This window comes from Saccostrea cucullata, unplaced genomic scaffold, assembly GCF_032062105.1.
Source record: "Saccostrea cucullata isolate Sc308-1 unplaced genomic scaffold, CSIRO_AGI_Scuc_v1 ctg1378, whole genome shotgun sequence".
Classification (NCBI taxonomy): Eukaryota; Metazoa; Mollusca; class Bivalvia; order Ostreida; family Ostreidae; genus Saccostrea; species Saccostrea cuccullata.
Genome location: NW_026922879.1, coordinates 73455 through 85678, shown reverse-complemented (window position 1 = coordinate 85678; position 12224 = coordinate 73455). Strand labels below are relative to the sequence as shown.

At 34.3% G+C, this 12224-nt stretch overlaps 1 protein-coding gene across 1 annotated transcript; it reads right to left on the bottom strand.

Moving 5' to 3' along the window:
* Positions 1-7519: 7519 nt before the first annotated feature.
* Positions 7520-11197, bottom strand: LOC134262663 (uncharacterized). Its single transcript, XM_062745038.1, has 2 exons — positions 10991-11197; positions 7520-8069 (listed from the first exon to the last, which is right to left on the bottom strand). The coding sequence occupies exons 1-2, from the start codon at positions 11154-11156 to the stop codon at positions 7669-7671; spliced, it is 567 nt and encodes a 188-aa protein (XP_062601022.1). The 5' UTR covers positions 11157-11197; the 3' UTR covers positions 7520-7668.
* Positions 11198-12224: the final 1027 nt, after the last annotated feature.

Below are 12224 nucleotides of genomic sequence, written 5' to 3'. Positions count from 1 at the left end.
GAAGCTCAATGGGGGATATAAATGTATTATTAGGTCACTTGAGTAAACTCAGGTGACCTATTGCTATCTGTTTTTGTCCGTGGTCGTCCGTCGTGCATTTGAACATTTTCACCTTCTTCTCTGAAACCACAGAACCAATTTCAACCAAATTTGACATATAGCATCGATGGGTAAAGGGAAACAAAAATTGTGAATTTCATGGTCCCTGCTCTCCTGGGTTCTGGGGGGTGGGGCAAAACCCACTAAAATTAGTGCAATCTTTAAAAATCTTTTTCTTTACTTCTGGACATCAAGCAGTCAAACTTTTGGTACGATTGTAATCAGCATTACGTTTTCTATTAAAATTGTGAAATTCATGCCCCCAGGGTCAGGGGTTCTTGTGCTAGGGCGGGGCTAAATAGGTTATATAGTCAAAGTGCATTATATCTTTGAAATTCTTCTTTTCTGCTCCTGGGCATTAAATAAACTAACCAAGTGCATAGTTGAGTTGAAAATGACTGCCTCTTCCAAAATTGTGAATTTAATGACCCCAAGGTCAGGGGTTCTAGTGCTAGGGCGGGGCCATATCGATTATTATCGTGAAAATGCTTTATTTCATTGATATTCCTCTTTTTCTGCCCCTGGACATTACATAAAGTAACCAAGTGCATAGTTATGTTGAATAAGGCTGCATCTTCTAAAATTGTGAATCTAATGGCCCCAGGGTCAGGGGTTCTAATGGCAGGGCGGGGCTATATAGATTATATAGTGAAAATCTTCTTTGTTCCTGAGAATTAAATAAACTAACCAAGTACATAGTTATGTTGAATAAGGCTGCCTCTTCCAAAATTGTGAATTTCATGACCCATGGGTTTGGTGTTCTGGTGTTAGGGTTGGGCTCTATTGATTATATAGTGAAAATGCATAAACTCTTAAAAAATCTTCTTTTCTGCACCTGGGTATAAAACCAATGAACTATGTACATAGTTATGAGGAGGAAGGATGCTTCTTTGAGATTTTGAATTTCAGAGCCCCTGGGTCAGGGATTCTTGTGTTAGGGCAGGGCTCTAATGCTTATATAGTGAATATGCACGAATTCTTTGAAAATCTTTTCCTTTGATCCTGGGTATTATGGCAATGATCTTAGTATATATTTTTGATGAAGAACGCTGTTTCTTCCAAAAATGCTTAATTTCCTAGCCCCGGCGAAGAGGTACTTGGGGGGGGGGGGTCTGAAAATGATTTAATGCTTATAAATCTGCACTTTGGTATTAAGGAACATGATGAAATAAAATTTATAAAATTTCCAACATTTTGAAAGATGTGACCCCAGGGTCAGTGATTCCTGTGACAACCGATAATGATAAAGTGGAAATGCATTTCCTCTTTGTTACTGTGATCTACATGTACCTCTGGGTATTACTTATCAAAGTAAGAATGCTGAGTGCATAATTATGATAAGCAATGGTGCCTCTTTCAAAATTGTGAATTTCATGGCCTCTGGATTTAAACATGAATCAAATTCAATTGTTGGAAAGTTGTTGCATGATACTCAGGTGACCTACAAGGCCCATGAGCCTCTTGTTATTTTTTAAAGATCCACTTCACCTGGTGTAGGTGTCCTTTTTAATAACAAGTTTGAATTTAAAATTCATAAAGAAAAAAAAATAAGAGGGAAATCTAGTAGCTCTAGATTTTATGGTTGAGGATATCAGATTGACTCTTACTAATGTTTTTGGTTCAACTCTTCATTGTCCAGATTTTAATGAAAAAAAATTCTTGAAATCTTTTTGGAATTTGATAATGAATATCTTATTTTATATGGTGATCTAAATCTTGCTTTGAACCCTACGGTGGTATAATTAGGACACGCAATTATTTTTTTTTTAAATACCAGAAAAAAATTATCTTGTGAAAACGAGATAATTATCTTCTGAAAAAGAGATATTATCTTGTGAAAATGACTTATTACCTTGTGAAAACGACAGAATATAATAAGTCGTTTTCACAAGATAATATGTCGTTTTCACAAGATAATATCTCGTTTTCACAAGATATTATCTCGTTTTCACAAGATATTATCTCGTTTTCACAAGATATTATCTCGTTTTCACAAGATAATATCTCGTTTTCACAAGATAATATCTCGTTTTCACAAGATAATAAGTCGTTTTCACAAGATATTATCTCGTTTTCACAAGATAATAAGTCGTTTTCACAAAATAATTTTTCGATTCACAATATAATATCTCGTTTTCACAAGATATTATCTCGTTTTCACAAGATAAATATCTCGTTTTCACAAGATAATATCTCGTTTTCACAAGATAATATCTCGTTTTCACAAGATATTATCTCGTTTTCACAAGATATTATCTCGTTTTCACAAGATAAATATCTCGTTTTCACAAGATAATATCTCGTTTTCACAAGATAATATCTCGTTTTCACAAGATAATAAGTTGTTTTCACAAGATAATAAGTCGTTTTCACAAGATAATATCTCGTTTTCACAAGATAATAAGTCGTTTTCACAAGATAATTATGTCGTTTTCACAAGATAAATTTTTTCTGGTATTTAAAAATAAAATAATTGCGTGTCCTAAATATACCACCGTAGAACCCTGCTATTGATACATATAATTATACTTATGTTAACAACCAAAAGGCTAAAGACAAAATGATAGAAGTTATGGGGGATCTTCATATTGTTGATTATTTCAAAATCTCGAACCCAGAAAAAAAAGGTGTACACATGGAGAAAAAATCCAAGTAGGAATATCGGCATAAATATATTCTTATATCTGAATGCTTATCCCACTAAGTAGAAAATTTACATAGTATTTCTAGAACTTAAGATCAACTCGTTTGAGAGAGATAGTGGCTTGTAGAAATTTAATTATATAACATGTCACGTTAAAACATAGCGTCAAGAATTTCTTTAAAATACAGTCCCTATACATTTCACACAGTATAATCCACTCATTAAATCTTTTTTTTTCTAATACTTGACCTTTATTTTTTTTTTAAGAATTCCTCTCGTTGTATGTTGTATAATTTCCTTTGGTAAGGTTTAAATTTCTGGTATTCCTTAACTCTGATTTCACAGGATAAGCAACTCTAAAGCGCCAACATGTATGTCTTTCCGTGACGTTATTTTAGCAATTTAAATTTTAATTGTTTATAACAAGGTAACAGCCAAACTTTTGGGGTCCAGTAAATCATTTGAAAATTAAATATAACATTAGGAGGTGTTTATCAATCAATAACTCTAAATTGTCTTTTTTTTCTTTTTTTTTTTTTTGTAAATGGGACTCGTGGAAGAAAATGTTTGAATGTAGTTGACATGTTTCTTTTGATTTGAATAATATTTGAATGTTTTATGTGTGCTTTTGATAATTGCTTTTTATGATTAGTAAACAATTGATGTAGTGAATTCTAAAAGCAGCCTTTTTTTTTGTCCGTATAAATTCAGTTTAATCCTATAAGTATTTGTAGATATATGAATGTGTCTGCGAGTTAAAAACCCTTTTTATATCGCTTTGTAGATATTAAAATGCAATTATGTATGTGTATAATGGATAATGTAAATGTAAAAAAAAAACATTAACGTTTGCATTTGTGATTTGATTCTGGTGCTTAAGGGTCCTCTACACCGTGTGACTTGTGACGTATATAGAGAAAAAATACTTTAACTTCCGGTTTTATGTAGTTTGTGCACTGTTGATTTGTTTGACATCGCCTGTAAAAGAGTCTTTCAAACGCTTTAGAGATAAATTTTTTGTCAAGGGAAAAGTATGCAGTACACTGAGAGCGATACCCTAATCATACATGTAAACAATGAACACATGGCATGATCACGGAGCGACCGATAGAAAAAGATGTTCGATTATTTTTTTCAATAAAAGAACAACATACCTCTGGGTTTGTGTTACATTATAACTCGGAAACAACGGGTGTCAGTATGACAAGAACTTTATGGCTATTTATACTTTCGGGCCAATCAACCCATTAATTCCCATATCGTCCATTGAGTCTTTGTTGTGAAAGTTGACATTTTTGTTCACTAATTTGCTCGTTTCAATATTACATAATCTCGTTGTCAGTTTATAAATATTGATAGAATAGTATGCGCGCCCATTTAGAACCTATCAAAAATATTTTCGAATTCGTTATAACGATTTTTAGAATTCGTTATAACGAATTTAATTTGTCATAACAGATTCATTGAATTCGTATAACGAATTTAATTTGTTATTTCAGATTTATTGAATTCGTTATAACGAATTTAATCTGCTATTACAGATTTGTTGAATTCGTTATGACCAAATTCTGAAATTGATTATGACGAATTCAAAAAAATTTGTAATAACAGATTAAATTCGTTATAACGAATTCAACAAATCTGTAATAACAAATGAAATTCGTTATAACGAATTCTAAAAATCGTTATAACGAATTAAAAAATATTCTTTGATAGGTCCTAAATGGGCTTCGGTAGATGCGTTTCTTGTTTTCCTCTTTCATATTTGTCCAGTTCAGTAGTCAATAATGAGTAACTATAGCAGGTATGCTGATGTATGCCATGTATGCGGAGACTTGCCAAAGTTCTTGAATCCCGGGCAACAGGAAAGATAACTCCAAAAAGTTTGATTTTTGAAAAAAAAAATTCTACATCAGTGCATTTAATTCAAATTCAATTTTTTAGTGTAATCTATTTCATTGATGTTTCTTCTATGATACAAAAGGAGTCTTCCTTGATTTTTCTCTAGATGTATTTTAGAGAAAATGAGTTTTATTTATTTTTCATAAATCAAATAAACTTCTCTAAAAAAAATACTCACCGTCAATATAAACGCAACACCTTAATTTAAGCGTGAAAATTAAAAACAGGTTATAACTATGTACCAAAAAAGTTAGGACATCTTTTACTTTGCCAAAACAGTTATTTCTTTACGGTTGAATGAATTTCTTTCCATCACCGGAAGTTGCTTTTTAGCCCTCTTAACAGAATTCAAAATTTACCATTTTTAATAAAATTTTAACAATATTTTAGGTTTCCAAGGTTTTGAAACTCTTAATCAAAAGTATTGTACTAAAAGGCTGGGAAAAAATCCTTCTTTCTTTACCGGATGTGATTCCTATATTTCCTCAAAATGACTGATGGCAAGAAAGGGGTAACTAGTTTTAAGAGTTATGTGTTACCTTCTAAAGTTTAATGAAAACATTAAAAATGAATATAGTTAGGTAAAAAGTAAATTTACAAAAAGTTAATGCTCCTTTTAAACATTAAATTTTTAGACCTTAGAAAGAAACAAATACCCGGTAAATCTTAAAACATCCCCCCCTTCCGACCATTTAATGAAAACGTGTACCAACCCTACTCCCTGGGGTCATGATTTAAAAATTTGGAAACTACACTGTTCAAAGATGCTTTCACATAACTTTTATCTTTTTTTACCCCGTGGTTCTAGATCTTGAGAAGAAGATTTTTTAAAGAATGTTTTTACATATCATTTAATATTTACATGTAACTTGGATTTCCTATTGTGGCCTTACCTTACCCTTTGGGATCATAATGTCAACAATTTACAATCTATATAACCACAATATGCTTTCAAATAATCTTTTCAGGCCCAGCGGTTCTTGAGAAGAAGATTTTAAATTTTAAATCCAAAATTAATAATATTTTTTTAAGGAGCAGTAATATCTGGTGTTTTAATTCGTTTCTCTGTACGGGATACCAGCGGTGTTTTAGTACACTGTACTTCTAATAGAATATAGCAAGTTCTCATTGATTTGGACGACGCATTATAACCTCTTTAGTGTATATATCCTTACCTTAATAATTCAAAACAGAAGTTTTGATCTGGGGTTATCCCTAAACTTTACCAATCCCAATATCTGCTGGAGTATCTTATAAGGTCTGTTAAAATTAATGAATGCAACTTTTGGGTGCTTCATTAGGATAAGGGTATTTCTATTAGAACAAGTGTGTGAACAGGGCATACCTTAGATTCTTGAAATGTTTGTTAACATCTATGCAATTTATGGTAATCAAGGAAATATTCATTTGTAAACAGTTTCCTTGGACGTGAAAAAAAGGATCAAACTTCACATAACATATCATCACATATAAAAATGCATTCATACATTACCTAGTAAGTTCTAACATTACAAGGATTGCATGCATAAATATTGCCACACTATTTTCCAGTCAGTGTGTAGTTCAAATATACGTGTTTGAACTTGTATTTAAACTTGTCGTGAATAAAAACTATATAACTGACTAATTTTGCACCATGAATTTGTATCATGAAAAAATAATGCTGTGGCCTTTAATTCTACGTTTAGGTAAATCGACAAGTCTTTCAATTTATAAAATTCTTTTTCTTACCTATGACGACGTTAAATATCCCTTTGGACTTGAAATAAAAAATACCGCAGAGTCCGACACATCTTTTTCATATCTGGATATTTTAATAGAAAAAGGCGTTTATATTTCCAACAGTTCTATCGTCAACTTCCCTTCCCTTTCTTACGTAGCAGTACACTCGTACCACCTGCATTTAAGGCTTTTTCCCCAGTTGATTGATTGATTAATGTTTTAAACCGAATCGGTAATATTTCAGTCATATATCGGCGATTCCCCAGTTGATATGATAATCAAGAGCGTTTCTACGAACTATTTCTGAACGAGGTAAACGATTGACAAACAAGTTGATGAAACTAGAAAATCAACATTCTTGTTTAAATTCGTCATTTTCAAAGATCTTTGGCCGATAATATCACTTAGTCAGTTCATTCTATCATTAAGTCGAATGCTGACTTGCTTTTTCACATTAAATGTGAGGTAATTATTTACACACCAAACTGTCTGCGGATTTTTCCGTTGGTCTGATCGTGACAAGGTTTAATACAGCGGATGTGAGAGGTCGAGAGGAGGTGCATACTCCTCCATAACACCCGATCCAACATTTGATTTTTGTGAAGCTCTGCGTTTGTTATGCTTCCGATTTGTATTGTTATAATGAACTTTTGACCTTGGATACAGTTCTTCATTTCGATAATTTAATTTGATTTATATTCACAAAAAGTCAAACTCAGAAACATAAAAACATATCTGGGAAAAACAGACCGACAAGAACAATTAAAAAAAGACAAAATAAGTTACTTTTCAACATGTACTTAGTTTATAATGCAAAAAGAATTTCCCGAATCTCATTAAATATGAATTGACATATTCATATATATGTTCAACAGCGTTACTTTTTGAATTCAGACTTGGAATCCTATAATGTAAGAATGTATTAACGCAGCTCTTTATATAATGAATTTAGTTTTTGGATTAGGATGCACATCATTTTTGACGTCAAAATGCAAGTGAATATAAAGGCGTTCGAAAAATCGACTCGGCTATATTCGGTATCTAATGTTAAGTGAGAAACAAATGTTGCAGTAACATTATAAAATCACTAGACCAACAAACACCATGCTCTTTGTTCAATTAATATATATAGAAAGGAAGGATATTGTTGGATATTTTAATCAGCATATCGGATAATGCAATTCAAAGTGAACATTCGTGTTTAAAAAATAGAAAAGGGACATTCGAATACTCTCTAGTGTACATATTTCACACAGTTTATAATCAATTATGGAAAAATCCTTCACATGTGTCTGCATGAGTTATTTATGAACAAGCCATCCAGTAAACGATAACCACCCATTTCCCAACACGTAATTTCCACTGACAGAGCGTATGTAAACAACATCACCAACTTTAAGTTCAAGAGGGACAACTCCGGTACAGGTGGTGAAGCCTTGGGTAGCGCCGACCATATCACATCCATTTTTCTGCCGCCTAGCTCCATTCACCAGTAGTTCACTGTCAAATATGTACCCATGGTTAATTTCCGTCGTCCATGCAAAAACATAGAACCCTTTGACAGGAGCGGTGAAGAAGCCAGTCGTTTGGTCGTACGCATTGTGAGAGTCGTGATAAAGAGAATCGTACACGATGGCTTGATGATTACCTGGCCTCAAGGTCTGTTGCGAGTAGGCACTAAAGTAGACGGGGTCAGTACCACCTACAACAGGGTTCACAATTACAATCAAAACACTTAGAGCGAACATATTTACATGTACTATGAATTGAAAGGTTTACATAGAAGTGTTGTTTTTTTTTCATCGAAGTGTTTTTCGTTCCACTATCTTTAAAACTTATTTTGCAACTTTAATGGATATAAAGGAGAGTACGTTTGTAAAGAAACAAAATCGTATTCGTTCCCCCTGGCATTATTTAACATATTTCATGTATTTGTTGAGTTTCAAAACTCTATACATTTCTAATGATTTTTCCCCATATCCCGTATCACTAAAGATGCCAACGTTGCCCTACAATCGAAGACCATGCAGAGGATTGGATAACAATTATACATACTTGATATTGAGAAGGGAATATATCATCACGTTTGATATTATATACACAAGACGATTTTCTCTACTCGTGATGTTCACACTGTTAGTGCAAAAAAGGGACCACAACGGTCACCTGAGTAACTCTGGTCATGCTGTTCACCAGATTATCCCTTGTATTACCTAAATGAGCCCACCCCACCCCAGGGGCAATAAATTTAAAGCATGAGGCCTGGGGGCAACATCGCCCACCTGACCACTGGCTAGGAAAAACGAAAAAAAAATTTGATCGACCATTATAGCCCCCACCTACCCCTGGGGGTTTTGATTTGAACAATCTTGAATACACACCACCTGAGAATGCTTCAATATAATACAAATTGAAAAGTATCAGTAAAGTATAAGTCACATTATCCAACGATGGGGTATACGATGAGAAACCGATGCGTTTTTTGATGAAAATGGCGTGTTTGCCGGCCGGGCACCACTGGTGATCGGACGGTAACTGAGTCTTTTTTGCGAATCGGTGGGGTCATCGGTAAGAAATAATTCGTAGTTAAAATTCAGCGATGTCTCCAACAATGCCTCACATCGCTCCTCATCGACAACCCATCATTAACACATCTTTCAAGGATCGGCCGATGAACGGCCGAGCATCGTCCAATATCCGTTAAATCTGAGGTCATCGGGGAGTTTAGTGGTGTTCAACAGATAACGACCGATCATCGATCGACGTTCGAGCAAACATTGGCCTGTAGTCGACCGATGTACGAACAATGTTCATCAATGTATGAGCGATGTAATATACATCGGCCAATTATCCTGGAACATCGTTTTATGATTAGCAATGCATCGCTGGGCCTTTGTAAGTCCGGCCGGCAACCACGCCATTTTTCTCATAAAACGCATTGGTTGTCCATCGTATACCCCATCGCTGGATAAAGTGACTGATACTTTAAGGACTACTTGGCCGATATGGACCGATGTTGGGGCATCGTTAACACCACGGATTACTACCGATTACCACCGGTCTACGGCTACCGGCCGGGAAATGTGACCTAGGCATAAACAGTCATAGGTTAATGACTTTGCTGTTCTTGAAAAGACGATTTTTAAAGATTTTCCCTATACATTCTTATGTAAAATCTTAAAAGTCCAATGTACCCCACTCTATACTCTCGGGGGTCATGATTTGAACAATCTTGAATCTACACCACATGAGGAATCCAGGATGCTTCCATATAAATATGACCAATCATGGCCTTGCTGTTTTTGAGAAGATTTTGATTTTTTAGGATTTTCCCTACATTCCTATGAAAAACTTTGACCGGCCATTGTGGCCCCAACCTACCCCCAGGTGTTATGTTTTGAACAAACTTGAATCTACACTATACCTGAAGATGCTTCTAAATGAGTTTCATCTTTCTTAGCCGAGTGGTTCTTAAGAAGAGATTTTTTTTTAAATGCTATTAATTTTTCAATAATTCATAATTACATGTATTTCCCCTTCATTTGAACACACTTGAATTCCCTTCACTCAGGAATACTTTGTGGCAGTTTGGTTGAAATTGGCCCAGTGGTACTTGAGAAGAAGATGAAAATGTGAAAAGTTTACGACAACGACCGACAACGACGACAGACAACGGACAGGTTTTGATCAGAAAATTTTACTTGAGCCTCAACATAGGTTTTAGTTTTTCTGGCCCAGCGTTTTTGAGAAGATTTTTGTTAATATCCAATCAAATGTTAAACTAGGATTCTCTTTTCTGTGCCCAGGAGTCATGAATTGAACAATTTAAAATCTCACTACCATAGAATGCTTCCACGTTATTTTAGCTTTATTGGCTCAGTGGTTTTTGAGATGAAGATTTGATTTTTTAAAAGATTTTTCCTACATATTTCAATGTAACATTTGAATTCCTTATCGTGGTACCGCTCTTCCCCCGGGGGATGTGGATTGAACAATTTAGAATCTACACTGTGCAAGGATGATTCCATATAAGTTTCAGTTTTTCTGGCCCAGTGGTTCTTGGATTCCCTATCTTTAATGTACGTGGCCCTATCCTTCTCCGGGGGTCATGAAATAAACGATTCAGAATCGGCATACTACACCAGAATGCATCCATATAATTATGTTTCACCTTTACTGGCCCAGTGGTTCTTGAGAAGTTTTTGAAAAGATTTTTTAATGACCCCAACCTATTTTCTTGATAATATCCCCTTGTAAGTAGACTTTGTCCATCATTTTTTAAAATTTAAATTCTTCTTTACCCATGAATGCATTGTACCAAGTTTGATAAAAATTTGCCAGAAAAGAAGTTGAAAATGTGAAATGTTCAGACGGACGGACGACGGGCGATCAGAAGAACTCAGTTAAGCTACAAAGTTACACAAAACCTTGGTATTTATTCGGGTACATGTTAGTACAATATGTGGGTACCATTTTAAGAGTCTTGTGTTGAGTTAAAGTACGAGTTTTGTACAATTTTGCAAAATTTTACTTAATTTTCAAGGAACCGATGCGAACATAGAAAAGGATGGGGGGAAATCTAAACGAAGTATGTATGAATATTCATGCAGTCAGTAAACTTACCTGCGTGTGTATTTGCCAACTTCGTCTCTAGCTCAGAGATCTTTGTACTCTGCTGCTGGACTAAGGATTCTAAGTGCCCCAGTCTTTGTTCGTACAACTGAGGGTCCTGTACAAGAATACCATAACAAGATCCCACAGTCAAAACGACGCAGAGAGTATACTGCATGACAGGAAGGTCAAGTGAATTATTTAGAACGTTCTTCTGATATCAACTTTAAAGGATTCTCGCGAAAAATTATAAGACATCACCTGCTTTTAAAGATAAAGTTTGATAAAATAGACGGAGTATCAACATGATCAAGGTTAAAGGATTATTGTTGACAGTTTTTCTTGTGTCTGCATACATCTGTCCTGTTTATGCATTCGCACTATCTTTTGTACATATAGTATACAATTGCAGTTGCCGACTGTCAGTCACTACAGCAAACGTCTTAAAAATGACCTAATCGTGCAGTACATTAATTCTAACATGAAATTTCATTTCAAATTAAAAAAAAAATACTTTTACACTTTTCAAATTTATTAGTGCTTTAAAAATAAAAAAAAAACAGAATCTGGACTCGATGTTAGAAAATGAGTACAATTTGTACCAATAAATGGGCAACGTTCAACTTTAATCAAAGAATGTTCAGAATACTGTAGATTTTTACGATGTTTTTTTTTTTTTAATTTTCTTTATAATATACAATGTTCTCATTGTAAATAGGGGGTATATAGACAAAAATTACAATGTGGACTTTGATTTAAGTCAACTTAGTTTGAATCTTCACTACCTTAAGCTGCTTGGAAACCAATATGAGAAATCGTTACCAAGTTGTATGACTTTTATTATTGTCCCCTGTATATTAGACTTCTCATTTTACACTTCCCTCATTGTGACCTTGACCTATTAACAGGGGATGGTGGGGCATGATTTAAATTTAACAGAATCAATTTTTGAAGATAATCATAAAACTTTTAACAAGAGGCCCATGGGCCACATCGCTCACCTGAGAAGCTTTGACCATTCTGTTCTTTACCAGATTTCCCCCTTGTTATACATAATGCATCCCCACCCTACCCCAATGATCATAATTTAGACATTTTGAAATCTACACTACCCCAGGATCCTTCAATGGGCACATATGTCTCAGCTTTTTTGGCCTAGTGGTTCCTGAGAAGAAGATTTTCAAAGATTTTTCCTATATATTTCTATGTAAAACTTTGATTCCCTATAATGGCCCCGCCCTTCCCC

Coding starts and splice junctions, on each gene's coding strand:
- LOC134262663 (XM_062745038.1), bottom strand. CDS start 11,156: ATGCAGTATACTCTCTGCGTCGTTTTGACTGTGGGATCTTGTTATGGT. Junction 8,070..10,990: donor GTTGGCAAATACACACGCAG/GTAAGTTTACTG, acceptor ACCCTGTTGTAG/GTGGTACTGACCCCGTCTAC.